We start from the raw sequence: 23,588 nt of genomic DNA, 5'->3' as shown, positions 1-23,588 counted from the left end.
TTAAATTAATTTTAATAAGTTATTTTACTTTTTCATACTGTTCACAAATGACAGTGTAGATAATTTGTGAGATTTGATCAGTTGTATCATTTTCTAAAATCTTTTTTTTTTTAAATATTTCAATATTTTCAATTTAAATTTGATGTGTTTAGATTATAATTTACTAAAGGGGATAAGAAACACTAATTTTTTTTTTATAATCGGTATTTTAAAATATATAAGACAAAATTTTCCATGTCTATTCTATTTCTTATCTGTATTATTCTAAGTTTTTTTTAAGATTAAAATTAAAATATAAAAAATTTCATATGACATGATATCATATCTATGATATAATTTCTAAAATCAATGTATTAAATCATAGATAATTTATCAAAATCTTTATTTCTTGCACGATCGGGGCAAAGATATTAATATAAATTCTTTATTTCGTCTGTAGTTTAGAATAGGATATGTTATAATCATAAAAAAAAATCTAAAATTTTATATTTTTAATACTTGTTTTTTTAATACTTTATTTGAATTACTATGAAATATTTGATTTGATGAATAATTATGAGAAACATTTATTATACTTTTTTATTTTATTTTCTTTTAATAAAATATTCATTTTAATTAATCATTTTTAAAATGCGAAAAACTTCTATATCTTGTCTTGTCTTGTTGATTCGTGGATGTAATTATTTTTATGGTAAAACAATTTTCTTCACAAATTCTTCAAAAATAACTAATTAATCAATTAAAATTTATCGATTATAAAAATATATTAGTATTAGCATCAATAATAAATTTGCTATTGTATAGATTTAGAAAAAAATATGTATAATAGTAAATTATATAAATGTATATAGATTTGATATTTGTAAGGAAATAGTATGCATAGTAGAACAGTATACAGTGCAGTATATGAAAAGATTACATTAACAATACATTGATAATATGGAAAAAAGGAAAAATATTGCGAATAAAAAAATAAAATAAATAATTAATGAATTCTAATAGGTCAATAGCATATAAATATATAGAAGAAAATAGGGAAAAAAGAGTTACAAAGGCAGATTATTTGATTGATAAGTGGAAGCAAGAAAGCACAACGGGATTGAATGTAGTGCGAGTGAGAAAGAGTATATGAGGCGGACATATATGGATGCAGGGTCCGAAAAGCTCTCAGGTTACGTCGACGGCGCTAACCGTTTTCACGATATTTGCTTTCCTTGTTCCACTCTCTTTTCCTCCCTTCGTCTCTATCTTTATCTTTCGTTTATCCTTTCTCTGTCTTTCTTTTTCCTTCTCCTTCTATTTCTCTTTCCTTCTTCTTTTCCTTCTCAAACTCGCGCGTACGCATACACTCACATCTCTCTCGATCCAACTTTTCTACGATCTTTCTCTTTCCGACACATCGATTAGCGTTCTTGGTCATTCGTATGCACTCAGAAATCACATTTTCTTTGTCGCGCCACATCCAAAAATAATCGGCAGTCGTGCAACTATGTATAGGTGAGAAGAAGAAGAAGAAATATAGATACGTCTCTTATACGACGAAGATGGAGAGAAGATGTGTCGTTGTAATGCTACGTGAGAGAAGGAATACGGTTCTCGTTATTTCGAGATTATCGAGGATTGCCTGTTTTTTGGAATTGTGCCGATCGTCTCGTTCACTCTCGATATTGAAACGATTTTGACGTTATACGTTAACAACAAATATACCATTGCTGCAAATCATCGATTTCGGAATTGAAGATACATAATTGTTAAAAACAATAAGAAAATATATAGTGACAACATTAGATTTCATAACCTTAAACAAGGAATGTATAATTATTCTTACTATTATCTATTTTTATATACTAGTTCGATATGTGGAAGTTAATGTAGAATAACTAGCTAATATGACATTAACGTGGGGATGACATTAAAGAACATCGAGGATAAATCGATATAATTTCTAATAAAAGGAAAACAAGTGAAAGTTAACGAGTGATATATTTTGAAATAAAATTTCAAGTGCGTATGATATTGTTATATGATAAAATTATCAAATTGTGTAAATCAGTGAATACTTACGTAGTATGAGTCTGGGACATTAAGTAACCGCGTGGGAGTTTAATACTCTAAGAATAGAAAGGCAAGAAATGCAGAATGGTTTTTGAATTTGTCATTCGTACATACATAAAAATGAATTTTAGGAACGGAATTTTTTTCATTGATTTTAATCAAATTTATTCGAATTAAAAAGAAATTATTTGCTCACAATTAAAATCAATTACGATATAAATATATTAAATTTTACTTGATTACAATTTCTTTCATTCTCAATTCTTCTTTCATTTCTCGAATACCTTGCTTTGTACACATGGTTAACATTTCAAAATGTTCGGTAATCGTTGACGTTATTTTAACTCGACATGATCCGTTGTTGACTGTGCTGCTTTCCAACGCGTTATTCCAAGATGCAATTTCTCCCAAAATAGATATCAGCTCGCTAAATAAATGCATCGCTAGACGTTATAAACACTCTGCTGACACTTTTGCACAGTAACTGTCTAGTTAGGATATGGAAACTTGTAAACAGTAGATTTATATACAATAAAATATCGATTATCGAATTAATTAAAAAAAAAAAATCAGATAATTGATAAGGAAGAGTTAAATTTCTCAATAATTATATTCGCAAATAACTAAAATTGAACAATTTTCAAACATGGATGTTTATTAAATAAAAAATTCATAATAAGAGAATTTGCATTACAATTAAATTTTTAATCGTTTTTCAGAATACGTGTTTCAGAATATAAACATAGGGAGATATGCTAGTTTAAATACATTCTCATTCTGTGTTTGAATTTATTTGAATAACTAATCTTTAAATAATTGACGTTCTACTGTATTTTAAAGTTAAGCACGCAATGTTTCGAAACGTTTCAAAGTGAATAAAATATTATTAATATTAACGAATGAAGGAAAAGATAATACATAGATATTTTAAATTCTTTGTTCGTATTGAAAATCGTCAATTGTCTCATCAATATATTTGACATATTTGAAATTTTTGTCGGGAAGGAAGAAATCATCGCTTTAAAAGAATTTCGTGATCGAAGGGAGAATCGAAAGCAGATCGTTCGCGATACGTGTTCGTACGCATAATAGAGGCCGGTATCTTGTCTTGTCCTCGCACTCATAACATCTATTTCCAGAACGGACCAACGACTAAGTTTAGATCGGCTGTTCCATATTACTCGAGCCATTCGCCCACTCGGGTCCACTTGCTCGCAGGAAAATCTGATAAACGTACAAATAAACGATTCGTGATTACTCCAATTCTTATCGAAACATCCCTTTTTTCCCATTTAATTCTACTTCTCTTGACGGAAGGATGATAGATGGCGGAACATGTACGCGCATAGTGCCATTTCGACCGTTAACCAATGAACGATAACAAACGCAGTTGGTAGCACTGTAAAAATATTGGTGGTTCTGCACGCAAATCTGCACACGTGTTACTGTATTTATATCGATCAAGATATATCGATTTGTATCGAGAATAATCGAAACGATTACACGATGCTAGATAAAAAAGATACCAAGATGTAAGCTTAAACAAACAATATTTTTCGATGTGGAAAACTTGGATGAAAACTAATAAATTGGAAGAGTCACGGATTACCTTTATTTTTTCGTCTTTCGTGCTAAAAGTAAAGCAACCTAAAAATATTTCGAGCATAAGACGTGTGAAATTTTAGTGGCATGGATCATTCGTTTCGTAACGAAAGTTTTTTTTTCGATCGTTTGAGTACATATAAAATTTTGTGTGCTGACATGACATATGAATACCGAAAGTATTCCGCTTTGTGCATAACTAATAATCAGTAAAGAGATTAAATTGAGATAAATCTGATTGACATGTTCGACGCAACTGATTCTGGAAAATTCGTTCCAGACTTGCGAGAAAAGTATCTACGTCATGGACAACGAAAGCATTGACGATGCAGTTTCGAAACCAGAGTACCATTACGGAAAGATAAACTTCGTGTGGCTCGCTTATTCTGTTAAAACGTTCTCTGGCATTTTTCTTCTTTAATTCTGATGTTTTTGTTTCCGCGAAAACGCGAAATTTACATAGCGGCTTTGCTTATTTGCCCGTGATGAACCATATACCTTTTCCCATAAATCATTCGGCAACATCCGATTCAATCGTATCGATCTTCTCGTCTCGATCGTTCCAGGTAAAATTTTCACGGTCGCTTTGAAAAATGATGCGCAGAACGCTTTTCTAATCATGAGGGAATAACTATCGAGCAAATCGACAAGATTTAAATCTTAGGTTTTAAGATTTAATTATTATGATCTATTTCTACGACGTGTATTATCGTATTTATTAAATTGTTAAATCTTTTCAGTAATTAGTCGTAATTGGATGACAAAGAGAGGGAAGAATTTTTGTCGTAACATTATTGTTGATCACCCGATTCTGGAATAAGATCGGATTCGTGGATATCGACGACGTGGAAGCGCGAGTGTTCAGGTCGTTAGGTATAGATTCTAATACGCAAAGATAGATTGAGCGGTGAGGGGTGATCGTGTATATTTAGAAAAGTGCCTGGCTTGCCAGAACTGAGAGAGACTCGTATCTCGACATCGGCTGCGAGATTTCTCCTCTTTATCTCTCTCACGATATCTCATTTGTTACTCACTAAGAACGTATCGTAACATTTCCTTATTTACACGAAAAAATGTTCTATATCTATTATACACGTAATATCGCATATTGCAACTGTTCGTGTATCAAATATGATTCAGCGGGGCTAGGAACTTTCTCTGACGTAAATGTCATTTTCCCATCATTATTTTCTAGACTTTTTAGGTATATTTTTAATTAGGAAGACAAATTTTTATGTTAAAAAGTGACCAATAAGTTTCGTAAAGGGTCGATGTTCGTACATCTATTTCGATTTGTCTCGGTGTGATCAATTTGGCGGAAAGAGAATAAGAGGAAAGATAAACTGCATTAGTCAGACGAGAATTGTAAGAAATTTGAGCAGATATCGACAGTGTGTACTCGATCGAAGTTTTGAAAGTTGGCCAAAAATGTTTCGAACACTGTTCAAAATTAAATATGTTTGCAAATTTGACGATTTGTAAATTGAACGTTATTATCCGTTAAGTTGTAGCGATGACGTGGCGCCATTCGAAGCGAAAAAAACATCGATTAACCGTCGAAACTGTCGATGGCTAGTGAAAAACTTATTTTCGTCGAGAATGGTGGCCAAGACCTACTTCTCGTTCGCGCGAAGTCCTATTTCCTATTACCATTGATACCTTTCCGCTATTGTTCGCTATCTAAATCAAATTCAACGATTAAATTTCTTGAGATGGATGACAATGAATCGACTTTCGATGAAACTTTGATCGCGTCTTATATCCTCGCGCGTATTATATTCGTCGAATTCGTTCTCGTTGATTCATCGATCTTTTACTTTTACACTCAATCTACTTTGGTTATATTTAAAGATAAGAATACCTATCAAGTTTGCTACGCGTAATCTAATTTCAATCCAAGGACACAAACGTAAAATTCTTGCACACCGATTTCTTCGACGTTCCGTCATCCGGCTAATTTGGTTGCAATGATAATTAACTCGGCTATGAGACTATTGTTTATCCGTTTTTACTCGTACCGTTGTCCACACGAAACGTGTAACGAAAACGAACAATAGGACCATTCGACCATGTTATTTTCGCGGTAGCGTCAACTCGATCGGTATCCCCCTCGCCCCTTCCCCCACTAATTACAAGGTTTCAAGTTCAATAGCAACGGAAGTGCCAAGAATAAGGGTGGAAGGTGTGAGCGCAGACGCGAGGGGCAGAAAGGGGTGGATACCTCGGATAGGCGAAGGATGGAGTTGATAGGAGGCGAAAGATCGCGCAGGACTCGGTGGTGGTCAGGCGACTCAGTGTCAGGAGTCAGCCTCGAAATTGGGGGGAGGGAGGAGGAGGGGCGTAGGCGTGCGCAGGCGGTGGGAGGGGATCAGGGAGAAATAATTATCGAGAGTAAGTGGCGCCGACGCAGAATCTCTGGACTGGACGTCGAGGTGTGACGGCGGTATTTCGTGCGGTTAGTTGGCGCGCGGGGCCCCGGTGACTGGGACGGCCAAGATAGACGTTCCGTATAAAAGGAGAGACAAGAGGGCAGGGCGAAACGAACAGGATATATTATAAACGGAGCGACGACCACACAGTGACGACGACCACGACGAACACGACCGAATATTCTTCACAAATTTCTACTTCTTTCTCCTGTATTTTTTTTCCCTTCTTTTTTTTTTTTTTTTTTTTTTTAATGTCATTATTTTTCTAATTCCGTTAGAAGAAGAAGAAGAAAAGTGCGCGAACGGCGTTAACGAGCCGCGTGAGCTCGCGCCACTCGAGCTAACGAAAGATTAACGTTAAAAAAACTCGCCAAGGTGGCTGGAATCGAGGATTTCTAATTATTTGGATATTTCATCGCTCGCTGCAAGTAAGTTCTCCCCACTTTTGACTTTTGACAGACTGACAGATCGATTCGAAAGAGAGTGAGAGACGAATGTGCGAAAATGAATCGTTGATATACACGTACACACATAGTATACATAGTGCATACCCTTTCCTTTCCTTTCCTCTCTCTTTCTCTCTCTCTCTCTCTCTCTCTCTCTCTCTTCTTTCTTTCTCACTGTATGCTGTCTTCTCCTTCGTTCATGGTGAAACGTGGGTGTTTTTGGTGGTTCAGTGCTTCCAAGTGTTACGTTTCGTTCGCGAGCACACGAACAAGTGTCGCGTACTCGTTCGTTCTTTCTCTCGCGTAGTTGGATCAGATTGCCGCGCTTAAAGTGCGTCGCCATTCTTTCGATTCGATTCTTGTGCGCGTTACATGGATTCGAGATAAATAGTTTGGAAGACGTGCGAGTTCAGTGCGAGTCTCGACGAAACGTAACGCGCCAGTGATATAGATCAACGACTAATCTCCGGCGACTCGTCCTCTTTCTATCCTTCGGATAGAATTATACGAAACGATACGATTACGCGAAACGTTGACGATTGAAAGGCACACGACCTTGACACGCGTTGTCGCTTCCAAAAAAGAACGAGAGATAATAAGTAAGATAACGAAGGTTGGTAAAGATCGATCGGCGAATATTTGAAATGTAATTCGACCATTGATCGTCGAAACGATCTAGCAGCGTGTTGGTGACTAATTACCACGAGTCTGCTCGCGCCCAACTACCAACTTATTCGTAGACTACTATCTAGGTATCTAGGCTCGAAGTCTACTTATTTTTAGAAAAACGTAACGTGAGGAGGAACGGTTCGTCGTCTCGTTCGACGTTCCGATCATCTTTCCAACTATACGTATATATTTTCTATTTTAACGTTTTTCCCTCGCGTTCTTCTTCCTCCTCGCTCGATTCGTCATTCCTCGTGTCATTCTTGTTTCGTCCTTTTTTTCTCTCTTTCTTTCTGTCTCTCTATATGAGTTAAAGGTTCTTGTTTTAACGATACATCGCTTCTCTCTCTCTCTCTCTCTCTCTCTCTCTCTCTCTCTCTCTCTCCCCTCTAATAATAATCGATGTCCGCGATATTATTAAGCTTGTTTAACAAAGTGAAAATTTCACCTGTTGATCGTCAGACTTATAAATCGAAATTAGCACGGATGACTAATTCATTGTTTGGATCGTTGCTTGTCATCGTCGAATCATGCGCGTATCGATATATCGTTCGATTTTTTTTTAAACCCTTACCCCCTTCTTGCATCATAGCGCCTCGCGATATTGCAAGCTATAAATAAATATCCGATCTTTAATCTCCCTCGCCTGGTTTCTCGAACTCGTGTCTGACTCGAAACGAAAGGAAAGTATCTCGACATTTCTCGACGTGTGTGTGGACGAGCAGGATTTCGCGATTACCGTGGATTCGAGTCAGTCCACGAAAATAGAAGCCGCGACGAGAGCGATGCAGAGAAAATAGTGGTACTTATAGACAACAGAAGAGAAGAGAAGAGATGTAACGCGTGCCTCGACTATAATAATTATAACTTCTAGGTCGGAATTAGAGCGCGCGGCAAGCTTGTATTATCCCCACGATGACCTAATATTCTTTCCATCCCAAGTAATCCCAAAGCGTGAATCATCCTCTCGCGAGAATACGTAACTTCGATCGATCGCCATCGCGTATATATATAATAAGCGAAAATTCCGATCGCGACGAGCTTTTTTCCCTCCCTCCTCTCCCTACCCTCTCCCTCCCCCCTCTACCTCTACCCCCTCCCCCCTCCCCCTCCAATAACACATCGGCGACATCATTTTTGCCTCAACGATATTTTCGTCCCATCGTTGCCAAACTATTCGTTTCATTCAATCCATCGCTTTTTATAACCCAACGTGTGTACACCGTGCCACTTGTTAATTAGGTCGGCCCGTGTCGTGTCCAATATTTCTACCTATGCATTTATCATCACGATAAAAAATTATTGTGCCAAGTGAGTTACATGTACAGCGTAAAAATATCGAGACATCGCGGCATGCGTTCGTGGAACACCTGTTCCACATTCCGATCGATCGGAATTTTCGCGCGTGTTTCCCTTCTCCTCGAACGGCCGTTTTCGTTTAATATTTTTAGACACCGATCGAACGCATCGATCGCCGATCAAGGTTGATCTCCGTCTCCTCTCCCATTGATAAAAATGCCATGTCCATCTCTCCTCTAAATAGAGGTATCGTCTATTTATAAAATGGCCAACCACGACCTCCGATCTAGGTGATTGCCAAACGATTGTCCTTTCGAATCTATGGCGTTAACACGATCGCGTTAATTGTCATCGACGATTCGATCGATAGAAGAGATATATACGTATATATCCTCGATCCTCGGGCGGGAGCAAGCAAGTTTTCGAATTTATCGAGGAAATTTCTCGAGGAAAGGTTAGAGATGGACGTCGCGTTCGAAAGATCCCTTCCGATCTTCGGTCATTCCCTTCTTCACTTGGCACGGAACAGAACGCTCCTGTCAAACCTGCGCATCTCGAACAAAGAGCAAGGAACTTGCCGTTCGGAAATTTTCGTGAAATCGAAATTCCCCTTTTATTTTCCTCGAACGTGGAGAAACAAGGAATTTCGAATATATCATATTTTTTAATCGATTCTCCACCAACTTCTTCTTTCCTTTCCTTTTTTTTCATATACGTCAAATGTGATCGAAATACGAAGTTTCGATCGAGAAACTTATTGTGCTTATTTCTAGATGACGAGAAAAAGATTATTCAATTCGGTCTTAATTATCGGTCAAATGGAACGCAGGAAAAATGAGGCGCAGGAAAGGGATTAGAATGAGAACGAGCGTTACGAAGCCGAGCAATCCAAGGAATGTTTCGAGGCTCGTTGCCAAGTCTTACCCAGTGACGTTGTAACGTTCGTGCACACACGCTCCCGATTCGCATTTCTTCGCTCTGTGAACACGCGAACTTTACGACTTCCCATCCTTCCTACCCTCACAGCTCGAAAGCCTATACGCCGTTCGAACATTTTCGCCTTCCCGAAAAATGTTAAACGTTGAAACGATACTTAACGATAATAGGCCAGTAAGCCGTTTCTCTCCCCAAATTGCCAAATTTTCAACGTCTCCACGTCCGATTTTCTCTTCTCATCTCCTCTCGTGTATTTCTTTTCCCCCCTTTTTCTTCCTAAAATTTTTCCTAAATTCAGACTTGCCAAGCATAATAACCGATTCAACCGAGATAACCGATTCAACATATTTTCGAGCCAAGAGTTGAATTAATAATAGAGATTCGTTGCGTCATTATACGCCTTGGGCTTCTTCTTCCTGGCTTTTGGAAAATCCCCTGCAAAATCCAGAAAGGAAGATGAGAATGACGCAAGTGTTTTTTTTTCTTTTTATCCGAAAGAAAGAAAGGAGAGGAGTTGGTTGGCGGCGGAGGAAGGGCAAGGTCGATTGGATGGTGCCGCGGGTCGGCGCCGTTTAAACCGTTCAGCAGCGTGAAGGAGGGTGGCGATTCCCTTTTGAGGAGGAGAAGGGAGGGGAGGCCCGATCGGAGGGTGGCTCGCCACCCGAGACATTGGCGGAGGGGCGAGCCGGCAACATGGGGGTCGCCGACGATTTCGCGCCGAGCTTCACCCAGAAGCCGCAGCTCAGGCAGGAGGACGATGGAAATCGGTTGATATTCGAGTGCCAGCTGATCAGCTCGCCGAAACCCGAGATATCGTGGTATAGGGGCGAGATCGAGCTTGCCCCAGACTCGAGGACCAACTTCCGGATGCAGAGCGTCGGGACGAACAAGTTCCTCGTCGTGCTCGAGCTCGACGACGTTATCGAGACCGACGCGGGCCTTTACAAGGTGAAGGCCAAGAACAAGATGGGCGAGGTCGCAGCTTCGATTAACCTGAATTTCAGTCGTGAGTAATCATGATGATCACTTTCTTCTTTCTTCTCTCTCTCTCTCTCTCTCTCACTCCCCTCCCTCTACCCCTCCCCTTCGTTATATATATTTATCTCGTTTTATTTTGTTTTATTTTATCTTTTCCTTTCCTTTCCATCGTGCAACGCATCGCAACGCAACGCGTTGCTCGTTTCGATGCGTGCACCGCGCTTCGAAAGATTGTTCTTTTTATAGAAACGTTCTTGACCCTTTCGTTTTCGCTCTGCCCCTGCCCTTATAACCCGAAAATATCCCTCCCCTTCCCCCCCCCCCTCCGTCACGAGATCATTTTCGCCGCGATTAATTCGAACACACGTACGTGTTCCTCGTTCCTTCAATTGATCAATTTTTCTTCTATTTTTTTTACAGCTGTCGATGAGCCTAGAGAGAAGTAAGTTTTCGAAAGAGAAAGAAAGAAAAAAAAAAAAAAAAAAAAGAAAAAAAAAAGAACGAATGAAAACTTTGTTTGTCGCTTCTCCAGGCTCTGCTTCTGCCCCCTCCCCTCCTCTCTTTCTTCTTTTAACGCTTTTCTTTCGCTTCTTTTTCTCTCTCATCTTTTCGTTTGCTTATTACGCTTATCACGCTTTCTTCTTTTTTTTTTTCTTCCATGATTTTAGCGGCGGAAGAGGCAGACAGGGAAGGGTGAGTAACAGGGATTTGCGTTTTCGTTTCCCCCCCCCTTTCCCTCCCCCCCTCCGCGAACGCTTGCTCGTCGTAAAAAAAAAAAAAAAATAAAAAAAAAAGAAAAAACGAGTGTGCGAGTTATTAACGAAAACGGTTTGCCGTTTGTTAAAACTAACCAACGATATAGGGAGAGGGAAGATGGGAGGAAGGAGTGGATGTTTATATAGGTGCGCATCGAATGCGGCTAACTAATAATAATCGTCGCGGAATGCTCGCTATTTTTGCACGCGTATTCACGTGTGTTCACGCGCGCGTCCGATAAGAGAAAACCGGACAGCTAATGCTTCTTCCGATCGCTCAATTTTCCTCTTCTGCCCACGCATAACGTGAGTCTGACTTGTCCGCCGTGAAAATAGATTCGACAAAGTCTTTCTCTCTCTTTGTCTTTCTCTATTTTCATCCTCGATCTTTTTTAACCGACGACATTTGTTCGATGGAACATCCGTTTAACTTGAATCATCGCGTTCCATCCATTCGAATCGTTTTCTTCTTCCGTTTAAAAATCTGTACCTATTTTGTGTAAATCGGAACGGATTGCTCGTACAGAATGTTCAGATACGATCGATCGAGGAATGGAAAGTTAAATCTGGATGGATCTGCGCGTTATCCGAATATTTTTAGATTATTCTCTCCCCCTCCCCTTCCCCGTCGTTCTTATTCGAATAATCACTTCGAATTTCGAATTTCTTCTTCGTAGAAATTGGGTCGAAAGTTGGACGCGCGTGACCAAGCCCGCTCGGCGAAATGTTATATTTTCGGATCAGTTCGACAGACATTTTGATTCCCCGTGAATTTCTAAAAGTAACTCGAGCCATTGACGAGCATACTTTTTCCAGATATTCGGGATCGGGTGTGTGATTCCCCTCGAAACGCTTTTCTTCTCGTAGCAGGATAGCAGAAGCGAAGAGAACGGATCCGCGAGACGAATCGGTTGTAATCGACTGTAACGCGTATAACAGGAGGAAACAGCTGCAGCCTACTTCTTTGCTAAAGTTAGTTTCGACGTTCCTCCCTTCTGCTCTCTGCCTTCTTTTACAGATCGCGCGATCTTGTTGCTTTTACACTTTGGAATCGCTTCGTTTCGTTCCGTTTCTTTCTTTTTTTCTCTCTCTCTTTATTTTTATCATCTTTATCGTTAACTGCCATTTCATCATTGACAAATCTATTACTCGAGGTTCGATATACGCGATATACGTAGGCAGAAAATAGGGAAATTTTGCCGTGAATGCAAGATAAGTTTGCGCGAAAAGAGGTCGTTGAACTAGACGTTTTAAAGACGTTGATTGGTTGAGGCGTCTCTAAAACGAGCCATCAAAGGGTCTCTCTTCTCGCTATAGGTAACAACGAGTCTACAGTACGATACCATCATTGAAACGAAAGTTAGAATTAAACGTGATCCTAGGTCAAATTTATCTCTATTTATCTAAAATCCTATAATTTTTGGCTCGTCTAATCATGCACTGATCTGTACAATACGATAATCGAATGCCATCCGTACTAACTCGTCGCAATGTGTTTATATAATAATGGTCGAAATGATATCAGCGTTTGCAGTGTGATTTTATTTTACTGAAATGAAAATAACAGTTTTGCATCTACTTTAAAATTTGTGATTCGCACTTGTAGACAAATCGATGGAATCGCGCCAACTTTCGCGAAGAAGCCCGCTATTAGACAAGAAGACGATGGTAAACGATTACTTTTCGAATGTCGCATCACGGCTGATCCCACGCCCAAAGTAACGTGGTTTCACGATGGAAATATGGTAAAAGATTCACCGAGGCACAAGGTTGGTTACCTCTATCTATCTATATATCCACTGTTCACTGGTGGAAAGAAGTCTCGTGAAATCGCGGGTGGAATCTGATTGGTTAATTTTAAAGAAGGAAACGCCTATTTTCACACGCATTCTTGTTTCTACCATAGTATTTGTACACATATACTAATTCAAACGACGATCCGTATCTGAACTTCGATGCATTAGCGTAGGCATAGAAGTCAAAAAAGAATTCTAACGTATCGATATAATATAAAAATTTTGTTATTTCTCATAATATGTAAGTAGAGTAATTACGATTTGTTTACGATAGTTTAATTTATAAATGTAATTTCGTATTTGAGTAATCAAAATAATAATTGTACGTATACGAGTAAGCTTGATATACTATGCTTTTCTACTTCTATGCATGACTAGCACATCAATTTGACTAGCGGTCAAGATTGTCAACAAAGCATCCAAAGTGGGGATAGGCGGTCCTAACGAAGAACCTCTTACCCCTGTGCCGTCCCGCGAGACTTTTTTTGCAGTAGTGGAACAGTAGATCCATCTACGTGTCGTTTGTTATTCTCTTTTTATTTACCAACCTTGAAATTTCAGCTAACCGTCGACAAAGACGGCCACTCGTACTTCGCCACACTGGAAATAAAAAATGTGACCGTTGAGGATGCTGGTAAATATAAGGTCACCGCGAAGAACGAGCTCGGCGAATCCAACGCCACTATTTCCTTAAACTTCGATAGTAAGTATAATAGAGAAAATTTTCTTCAATATCCATATGCTCGAACATCGATGTTTTACGGTTCATGCTTATTTTTCTTCGATAGATAAATCGAACACGATTCGAGAAAATAAACGTAAATCGTTACTTACCTTTTCACTTTTTCTATCTTTATTAATTCGGGGTGTATATCGGTGATCCTTTATTATTTCTACGTTTTCCGGTTCTTTTCAATTCTCAGGCTCTAGCCTCCTCCCCTCTTAACTCGTCATTTTCCTTCTTCGGTCTTTTCTTTTGTCTTCTCCTTCTTTTTCTTCTTCTTTGTTGTTTTATTCATTATTTTTTTCATCCTCTCTCTGTGTCTCCATCCGTCCGCGTAATATTTATTTTTTAATGATTTATCTCGGTCGAGCAATGAGCACGTATCGATTGTCGGCTCGACGGAGCGACGATATACAGCCCAAGGAAACTACTAAAAGGAAAAGGATAGTTCGCATAGATCGCAGATGAAATTCTAATTAATAACGTAAAAGCTGCTTGAATCACGTATTAATTTTTCGATTGGCGTTCCACGTATCCGACTTGTATTGTTTGAAACGTCGGTAGATGGAACGCGGATCGCCTTATGCTGACGCTTCGTTAGGTTGCTAAAATCGCGTATACCTTTTTCTTTTTTTCTTTTTACCGGTGCAAACAACCGTTTGCCGTGTGAATATCACTGACGTTGTAATATTATAATATTTGGTTAGGCGATACAAGTAGTAGATATAGACGTACACGCATACTATACTCATGCGTATTGCTGTGTTTTAAGAGATTAATTTGACTTTACTAAAAAGAAAAAAAAAAAAAAAAAAAGAAATTTAAACCGTAACCGAACAAACCTAAATACATTTTTGAATCACAAGTTTCTTTAACCGGCTTAATCGCACTTACACACAGACTTTTTTATGCAGTGGTAAACAAGTACACAAGCTTAGAAAAAAAAAATAACGCGAATAACAGAGAAAAAGTAGTTTTTTTCTTCTCTTTTTTACGTTCGAATTACGTTCGATCGCGACTTGGTTCGAGGCATTTCATCGCCAACAATGGACGATTGATCAGGACAAACAGGAACGAGGGAAGGAAATTAGGAAAAAAGAAAGAACGGACGCAAAAGATGAGAGATAAGAAAGCAACCTAAATAAGGAGATGTCGGTTTGATAGGCGAAATCTTAGTCGTAATTTCACAGTTCGGCGAAAGTGAAAGAGGTAAAAAAAAAAAAAAAAAAAAAGCAAAGGACGTGGCGTAAACTTGGGATCGATACGTAGCTCTGACCTTGGATCGAAGAGCTTAAACCTTCCGTCGCGAAGGGATTAAGCGACAGATAAAAGATATTGTATACAAGGATATCGACACGTAGATCGTTTGTGTGAACATAGGCGACGAGGCACCCGTACCCGACGACGGTATTAAACCGACTTTCACCGAACGACCGGTGATAAGGCAATCGGACGACGGTAACACCATCACCTTCGAATGTCGATTAGTCGGCGACCCGAAACCAACCGTCAAGTGGTAAGATTATACGCGCGCATCCGCATTCTGGAAGTACGTCTTGGATATTTTTCCCCTTCTCTCCTTTCTTTCTCTCTCTCTCTCTCTTTTGACACGCACGCACACACAGTTTTCGTTCGAACATTACTTCGAGCGAAACATTTCCAACGTACAACGTACTTCCAAGTCCACTATCTTTCGAGCAGCGTATATACATGATGATGGTTTGATGGGCGTACGTAATTAGGTATCACGGTAGCGAAGAGTTGAAAGAAAGCGGAAGATACAGGATGTCGTTGGAATTGGATCAGAAGCTGTACCATCTGGCCAGGTTGAGAATCGACAACGTGGCGAAAGGCGACGCCGGGGAGTACAGAGCTGTGGCGAAGAACAAGCATGGCCAGGGTGTCGCGACCATTAACTTGAACTTCGAGGGGGGTGACAAGTTGAAGTACGCATACGCCGCGTTATTATCGAGCCGCGCATGGTCATCGCGTCGCCAAATCTTTCGCTTTCTTCGATCTCTCGATGGAAATGGATAGAAACGAGATATCGAACGAATTTTGAACGATCGAATTTTTAATGATCGAATTTCGCACAATCGAATTTCGAATTATCAAATTTTGAACGATCGAATTTTTAATGATCGAATTTTCAACGATCGAATTTCGAACGATTTGAATTTTAAGGAATCGAATTTTGAATGATTGAATTTTTTTTCTGGCGACGCCTTGACGACTCTCGACTCGAGGAACGAATTCGTCCGCGTGATCGAGGAATCGAGGCGAGTATCGATCTGACGTGTCGATCTGACGCAGAATACCGGACGGTAAACCACCGCGTTTCCCAAAGAAGCCAACAATTCGACAAGAAGGGGACGTGTTGATCATGGAGTGTATCTTGGAAGCTCACCCGGTCCCGGATATAACTTGGTACCAAGGTCAGAAGACAATCACCGACAGCAAACGCGTGAAGATGTCACGCAAGGCGACCGGGAAGGATACTTATTTGCTCACGCTCGAGATATCGAATCCGACCAAGGCGGACGGCGGAAATTATCGATGCAACGCGTTTAACAACTTCGGCGAGAGTAACGCAAACATCTCCCTCAACTTCCAAGGCAAGTCCTCCTCCGAATCAGACGCACGCCACGATTATTTTTTACATATATATATATATATCTCTTTCCTAGCACGTTTTTTTTCTCTCTCTCTCTCTCTCCCTTGTTTCGATGTCAAGATAGAAAGATAATTATATTATATCGCGGTATAAATAAATTCGCGTTATACGTGTATATAGATATACAGGTAGGTAAGTGCATGATTGCGCTATAAAGCTAACTAATTCTTCTCTCGTTTGCTTAAAACTGTTTAACTCGCTGCGATGATCCTTGCGCTGAATTTCGAGCGAGAAGGATCGAGATATTGATGATTAAATATCTTCCCCCCCCCCCCCAACTCCCTCATTTTTTTTCGATCGCCACAAATATCATCGAATATAAATTTTTCGACGAGCTGTGCTTAACCATTGATCTTTCTAAGATACAGAAGAGGGACCTGGTTTCGCGCCGACGTTTGTCGAAAAACCTCGTATCATTCCGAACGAAACCGGCACCTTGATCACGATGAAATGCAAGTGTAAGGCGAATCCGAAACCGGAAGTCACGTGGTTCCGTGGGGCCAGTGTCGTCAAAGAATCTTCCAAGATTTCGATCAAGACGAAGACCGTGGAAGAGGACGTTTACGAGTTGATCATGGAGATCAAGGTAACGTATATGTGTATACGTGTATGCGCGTATGTGTATATGTAATGTACGATTATCGATTATGTGGTAGGATCCTTCGGCGCCTGATGGCGGCACTTACAGGTGTCACGTGAAGAACGAATATGGCGAGAGCAATGCGAATTTGAACTTGAACATCGAGGCGGAGCCAGAGCCGGAAGGAGACGGTCCGACTTTCGTCGAGAAACCGCGGATACAGTCGCAAAACCAGGGTAAACTGGTGATCATGGATTGCAAGGTGAAGGCGAATCCGAAACCCGAAATCGTATGGACTCATGCCGGCAAGATAGTGAAGGAGTCGTCCAAGATCTCGATCAGTATTGTTCAAGAGAAGCAAGATATCTATTACATCAAATTGACGTTGAACGATCCGGGTGCCGAAGATTCAGGTTTATACAAGTGTAACATCAAAAACGCTCTTGGCGAATTGAACGCCAATCTAACGCTCAACGTTGAAAGTGAGTTTCGAATTTTCCTTTCAATCCCGTTTAATTCCTCGATTCCTCGTGCGAATCCATTTCTGTTTTATAGTTATACCCGTGATCAAGGAAAAACCGAAGGTCGTGAAGATCGTGAAGAAGAGAACGGTCATAGTCGAGTGCCACGTGCTTTCCAAATTTACGCCTGAATGCACTTGGTTCAAAGAGACAAAAGCTGTGAAAGCGGATAACAGGCACAAAGTCCACGTCGAGCAAGTAAAGGAGGTGCGTCTATTCTGTGTAGATGCCAAAGAAGAGAAGATAAGAAGATGAATTTTGAAGGAAAAAGAAATTAACAAAATTTATGCTTTTAGGGAGAATTTGCTGTCAAGTTAGAAATCGAACAAGTGTCAGCCTCCGACAAAGGTGTGTACAAGTTAGTGGCTCGTAACGAGAAAGGCGAGGCAACGTCCCAAGTTGTAGAAGTCACGGAAATTATGGAGGAAGGCGAGAAACCTAAGATAATATCCGGTTTGAAGTCAGCGGTAATTATTTTTCTTTCACGTGTTCCATCTTTGAACGATTTTCCATAATCGTTAATATTTTCGTTTTTAGACGATCGAGGAAGGTAAATCGATCGAACTTGTTGCCAGTCTCTCCAAACAGGATCGTAAAGTTACCGTCACATGGTACAGGTATTAAATAAATTATTTCAACTCTACCCGATTATTCTTTAATCTCGAGTCATTTGCTGTACATTCATTTCATCTTCTTCCAGAGATTCCACGGTGGTCAAAGCTTCCAAAGACGTGATGATATCTTTCAATGGTGTGGATATGAAATTGTCAATCACATCTGCTTCCACTTCCTATTCTGGAACGTACAAAGTAGTCGTTAGTAATGAATACGGTCAAGATGAATCGTCGGCACGATTGGTTGTCAAGGTAAGAAAAGAAATTAGAAAATGGTCAAACGTTCGTCTCTCTTTATATATATATATATATATATATATATATATATATATATATATATTAATGTTACAACGTCGTTATACCGTGTGTTTAGATATAAATCTCTGTTTAGATTTGTTCATCCCCTATTCGTACGTTATAAAATGATATTCCTTCCGGTATTAAATTCATAACGGTTAAACAAACAGTCTATCTGTCCTTGAATGTTGCATGCAATTCCTTGTCCTTATTGTAGAAAAAAGAAGAAAAGAAAGAGGAAGAGGAAAAAGAAGAGAAAAAGAAGAAGGTTGAAAAGAAAGAGGAAGAGAAAAAGGAAGAAAAGAAAGAAGAGAAGAAGGAAGAAAAGAAAGAAGAGAAAAAGGAAGAAAAGAAGGTAGAAAAGAAGGAAGAGAAAAAGGAAGAAAAGAAGGTAGAAAAGAAGGTAGAAAAGAAAGAAGAAAAGAAAGAGGAAAAGGTAGCGAACATTATCATTACAGCTATTATTCGCTATTAATCTAATTCTCCTAGAGGATATTTTTTCTTTCGCTATTTGTCTATCCTTTTGTCTGCCTATAACCAATACTCATCCACCTTTTTCATATTAAGAACACAAACTTGCATAAACAACACTTAAAGTTAACACTTATCGAAAGACTTTTCATGATATAATTATTTTTTTTTTTTTTGTCATTTACACTGTAATTCGGCTTTTTTGAAATACGTTTCAATATTGCGATGCGAAGGTAAAAAACTCGATTCGAAACCGTGATAAAGAGAATCTTTTCGAAAAAAATGAGGAGGAAGAGGAAGAGGAAGAGGAAGAGGAGGAGGAGGAGGAGGAAGTGGTGAGTGTAATCGAGTCCAGCATCGCAGAGCCGATTATCGAAGAGTCAGATTCAGAAATGATATCACAAATGGAGGTACACACATACACGTACACGTTACACATATTTCACAAATATATAAAATATATTTTCACTCACTGAATATCTTTTCGTGTCAATCTATCTTTTTACTTTGTTATTTTTTTATTTTTTTTCCTTTTAATCAAGAGAATTTTTATTTAATTTTACTGTTAAATTAATCAACACTTTTTTTTTAAACTACTTTCAAGGATATACCCGACCACACACCGAACGGTATCGACAAATCTGCTCCTAAAAAGGTACGATTACTTTTTTTTTTTATTTCGATTCACAAAAGTGAAAAGATTATTTTATCGTTTATTAAAGTGAGTGAAATTCTTTTTATTCACACGGTAAACATTTAAAATATATCACAAATATTATTTCCTATTACGCGCTTCCCGATGATTCCTTGTAGTTGTATTTGTGAATGTTATGTGTCCCCTTATTTCATGTATTTGTGTTATATAAACAAAATAATATGAAAATTTATTTAAAAATCATTATAATATACGTGCAATATCCGCAAAGTAATCAAGAATTAAACGTGATTGGTTTTTTTTTTGTTTCAGAAACTGGAAGTCATACAGGTGAGTAATGAATATCAAAAATTTTATTCGAATAAAGTATGCGCTCGAATTATAAATCGACTTTTCAATTGCATTGCAAAAAATCATGGTTGTGAACGATTATTCCATATGGCTTTTAATGCTTATAAATTCAGTAAAATAAATTGAAAGAGATAACGCATGTTTACAATAGGAAAATTTATTTGCAGCTATTATCGAATGAATTGATCTTTCCTTACAGCTTTACCAATACGTGCAGCTTTAATTAATAAACTTTAATATGTTTCAGCGTTTATTATTTTAAATTGTGTTAAGATTATTTTTGTTTCAGATTGAAATAGTTAAACTCATTTATCAATTATGCATTTTTAATTTGCACACTATAATGCTTCAAATTTAAAAAAATATTTTTACTTTAGAAGCTGGGCTATGAAATTTTCCTCAAAACTTCTCATCCCATTCTTATCTTCCTCTTTTTTCGTTTTATCGTTTGCATGTTTCTTTTTATGTTCCATATTGTTTGGCTTTCAAATAAATTTTTTAGTGTATATTTATTTAACGATATTATAATCGTTAAATTGGAAAAAGATGGTAAGGTTGAGAATGCAATTATATAGTTTATTCTTGTGCGTTAATTATCGATAGTTGAAATTGTTTTATCTTTGTGTAGAAGAAACCAGAAGAAAAAATCGAAGAAAAGAAAGAAGTTGAAAAGGTAATAATTTTTAATCCAAATTTGAAATCTTTGTTACGTTAATTATTAGTTTGGAAATTGAACAATTTTATTTTCACAGAAAAAAATTGCGAAGAAAGAGGAAAAGAAAGAAGTAAGAATAAATTTTTTTATTCTTATTATCGTTTAAATCTTTACATTTCTATTTATATCATTTACTTCTCTCTTCTATTACAGGAAGCTCTGCTTAAAGCTGAAAAAACAGTATCTCGAAAACAATCTATTAGCAAAGTAAGTAACAACTTTTTATAAAATTATTTATAAAATATTTGCAAGAAAACTTGCGTAATATTTGCTTTCTTTTGATTTGTTAACAGGTAGAAGAATTACGAACAGAAAGTCGAAGAAGTTCTTTGATAGCAACTGACGAAAAGGTTACATATTATTTTTTATTTATTTTTTAATAAATAGACTTGTACGACAGAATATAAAATAATTGAATATTAAAATTTCTTATAATATTTATTCTCATATGCCATTTATCTTAAGAAAATGTGTCATTCTTACATTTATCAGTTTTTTTTTTTTTATGTATATCTGAACAGATCGAAGAAGTGAAGACCGAGAGCCGGCGAGCTTCCATCGTTGAAAAGAAAGTAATCACCGAAAAGGTAAAAAAAAAAAACATTTTTTATAATTCTTTGTTGTGCGTAATTTCCATAAACTTAAAATTCTAATATATCTTATATACAATTTTTATTATATTAACGTGTTAAAAGTTATTACGAGTGTTTAAATTTGAAAATAATCTCTTTCTTACGAATAGTAAACAGTAAGTATCATGTGTGAGTCTAACCTTCTTGCAAATGACTCAAGAAGGCTAGTAACATTTAACAATAAATATTTTGTGTGTGACTTACGTACGTATAGTATCTATTAATCGTTGAATTTGGCAAGAGAGTCGCAATAAATGTTCTATTTGATGAAAATTTGTTCGTAATTAGCATTGTAACTCTTTAGAGAAAGATTAGCGTGAAGCGAAGCGAATTGCTTTGACATAAGTATCTATATTATGTGTATGCGAATAGAGTAGTTATTCTAAATGATATAGTAGACTGTAGTCACTTACGTCACGTATATCACTGACTTATATCACGCTATCCGAATTATAACCTCGTCGTAACTTTTATCTTATTTCAATGCTATTCTTTTGATGTAATTTTTGTAACTTTACCGTTTTTTTTTCAATTTACGATTTATTTTCAACGAAGAAATTTCGGAAATTTTTTTTTTTTTTTATTTTCAATTTTTTAGGTAGATAAAGAGACCCCGAATTTTAGATCCACAATAACACCAACACATCACACGAAGGTACACAAAATACTAAATATAATTCATTAAATTCATATTCGGTGTTTCGATAAATATATATATATATACAATTAAAATATACACATTATCGTTATAGATATTATCGAGAGATAGTACTGAGCCTGAATCTGATGATGAAATCGAGGTAAACGATTCATTAAAAAGATATTTAATTTCGTATTAAAGTCAAGGACATAATACTTATAAAAAAAACGGCGTTTGTAGGATATTTGGGCTTCAGTGCCAAGAGAACCCGAAATAAGATCCATTATAAAAAGAGAGGTACAACATATTAGTTTCACAATTTTAAAATTTTCATTTTATCACGAAATACTTCATTTAATTGTATCGCGATATAATCATAGAATACGCGAGATACAAAATATTCGCCAATTAAACGTGCATTTCATTGAAAAATTGAAGATAGATGTTTTATCAAAATTAAAATTTTTTTTTATATATTTCTGTAGGAAAAATTACAACCGGATAACACCAATCGTGACGAATTAGTGCTTGATAATTACGAGGTATATAACAAATGAATTTTTTTTTTTTGTTAAATTTATGATTACTTATAAAAATATAAATTTTAGGATGCATTTATATCAAACGAATCTACGTCACGTAGAAATAGACCTAGTAAAAATATCGAGGTATACAAAGTACAATTGTACATTCAATTTCGTATTTTCGGTAAAACTTTATTGAATCATCAACCATTGTAATAATTTTAGGTTTCCATTGAACCACGACCAAGCACAGAAAAAAGAGAATCGATTAAATATAACGAGGTAGATATTTGTTATTAATTTTTGTCATAATATTTATATATACAATAATCATTTTTTTGATGAAAAGATCTTTGTTTTATTTTATAAAATGAATTTAAATTCAATATAATAATTCCTGAAGTAATTAACGAATGAACAAACAGATTACAAATTAATAAATTTAAATTTCATTAGATATTAGATTACATTTGATATATTATTTTAGATTCATTTTGATTTCATATTTATGCATTATTATTTTGCATACACATTTACAGGATACGCCAAAAATTATACCTGAACAAATTGAAGAATTGGACAATGATATAGAGGTACTTTCTTTTTTTTTTTTTTTTCTTTTTTGGTTAAATTAATATTAATAAAATTTATATATACAATGCACAATTTATAGGACATTTGGGCAGATAGACCACAAGAACCAGAAATTAAGTCAATTTTAAGAGAGGTACACAGGATTTGTTTAATTGAAATTTCAATCGTAATAATTATTCTTTCTTTGTTTTGAATATGTATATATGATTATTTTAGGCTTCGCAAAGAACATATTTGTCACGGACAGAGCACATAGTACCCGAGGTACATACATATGTGCGTCATTAATTTAAAATATAAAATTGTAACGCATTCTTCTTGTTTATATTCATTACTCGAACATTTTTTAGGACAATTGGAAATCAAATTTAAACGAAATAAACGACAAATCCGAAACATTGAAAGAAAAATCGGAATCGCCCTTAGTTGACGTGATTAATAAAGTAGAGGTAGAATATTATAATTAATATAATCATTATATATATCTGTCCACGTTTCCTTGTTGGACCTAAAAAAAATAAAAAGTATATTTTTTTAGGAGTTGAAAGTTGAACCGAAAATAAAAAAAATTCGTAAGAAAGTTGGAACAGGCAAGGTACACCATATACAACATTTATTTATACATACATATATA

At 36.9% G+C, this 23,588-nt stretch overlaps 1 protein-coding gene across 50 annotated transcripts in view; it reads left to right on the top strand.

The window, feature by feature from the left end:
- The first annotated feature begins 6,063 nt into the window (after nucleotides 1-6,063).
- Nucleotides 6,064-23,588, top strand: part of bent (projectin protein bent) — a 69,400-nt gene continuing 51,875 nt past the window's right edge. For 29 of the 50 annotated variants that reach the window (XM_086906912.1, XM_086906892.1, XM_086906885.1 and 26 more), the window contains exons 1-34: nucleotides 6,064-6,514; nucleotides 9,932-10,439; nucleotides 10,832-10,853; nucleotides 12,773-12,935; nucleotides 13,524-13,665; nucleotides 15,067-15,202; nucleotides 15,429-15,632; nucleotides 16,000-16,301; nucleotides 16,729-16,946; nucleotides 17,017-17,422; nucleotides 17,496-17,668; nucleotides 17,758-17,928; nucleotides 17,999-18,078; nucleotides 18,162-18,327; nucleotides 18,590-18,808; nucleotides 19,077-19,253; nucleotides 19,448-19,498; nucleotides 19,811-19,828; nucleotides 20,478-20,522; nucleotides 20,602-20,634; nucleotides 20,718-20,771; nucleotides 20,858-20,914; nucleotides 21,086-21,151; nucleotides 21,795-21,851; nucleotides 21,949-21,996; nucleotides 22,077-22,133; nucleotides 22,322-22,378; nucleotides 22,445-22,504; nucleotides 22,586-22,642; nucleotides 22,900-22,953; nucleotides 23,034-23,087; nucleotides 23,171-23,230; nucleotides 23,305-23,403; nucleotides 23,493-23,549. In XM_086906912.1, coding sequence (XP_086763038.1) covers nucleotides 10,127-10,439; nucleotides 10,832-10,853; nucleotides 12,773-12,935; nucleotides 13,524-13,665; nucleotides 15,067-15,202; nucleotides 15,429-15,632; nucleotides 16,000-16,301; nucleotides 16,729-16,946; nucleotides 17,017-17,422; nucleotides 17,496-17,668; nucleotides 17,758-17,928; nucleotides 17,999-18,078; nucleotides 18,162-18,327; nucleotides 18,590-18,808; nucleotides 19,077-19,253; nucleotides 19,448-19,498; nucleotides 19,811-19,828; nucleotides 20,478-20,522; nucleotides 20,602-20,634; nucleotides 20,718-20,771; nucleotides 20,858-20,914; nucleotides 21,086-21,151; nucleotides 21,795-21,851; nucleotides 21,949-21,996; nucleotides 22,077-22,133; nucleotides 22,322-22,378; nucleotides 22,445-22,504; nucleotides 22,586-22,642; nucleotides 22,900-22,953; nucleotides 23,034-23,087; nucleotides 23,171-23,230; nucleotides 23,305-23,403; nucleotides 23,493-23,549 — 3,876 coding nt within the window. In that variant the 5' untranslated portion in view covers nucleotides 6,064-6,514; nucleotides 9,932-10,126. Of the gene's footprint in view, nucleotides 6,515-9,931; nucleotides 10,440-10,831; nucleotides 10,854-11,054; nucleotides 11,105-12,772; nucleotides 12,936-13,523; nucleotides 13,666-15,066; nucleotides 15,203-15,428; nucleotides 15,633-15,999; nucleotides 16,302-16,722; nucleotides 16,947-17,016; nucleotides 17,423-17,495; nucleotides 17,669-17,757; nucleotides 17,929-17,998; nucleotides 18,079-18,161; nucleotides 18,328-18,589; nucleotides 18,809-19,076; nucleotides 19,254-19,447; nucleotides 19,499-19,810; nucleotides 19,829-20,477; nucleotides 20,523-20,601; nucleotides 20,635-20,717; nucleotides 20,772-20,857; nucleotides 20,915-21,085; nucleotides 21,152-21,794; nucleotides 21,852-21,948; nucleotides 21,997-22,076; nucleotides 22,134-22,321; nucleotides 22,379-22,444; nucleotides 22,505-22,585; nucleotides 22,643-22,899; nucleotides 22,954-23,033; nucleotides 23,088-23,170; nucleotides 23,231-23,304; nucleotides 23,404-23,492; nucleotides 23,550-23,588 lie in introns of those variants that run through there. The other 21 variants (XM_086906911.1, XM_086906908.1, XM_086906906.1 and 18 more) reach the window with 16 other exon arrangements.

Source organism: Apis florea, unplaced genomic scaffold, assembly GCF_048593485.1.
Source record: "Apis florea isolate Af1SG1 unplaced genomic scaffold, ASM4859348v1 contig_2495_pilon, whole genome shotgun sequence".
NCBI lineage: Eukaryota > Metazoa > Arthropoda > Insecta > Hymenoptera > Apidae > Apis > Apis florea.
Note: the sequence above shows the minus strand (reverse complement) of the source record. Positions and strands in the feature narration are given on the sequence as shown.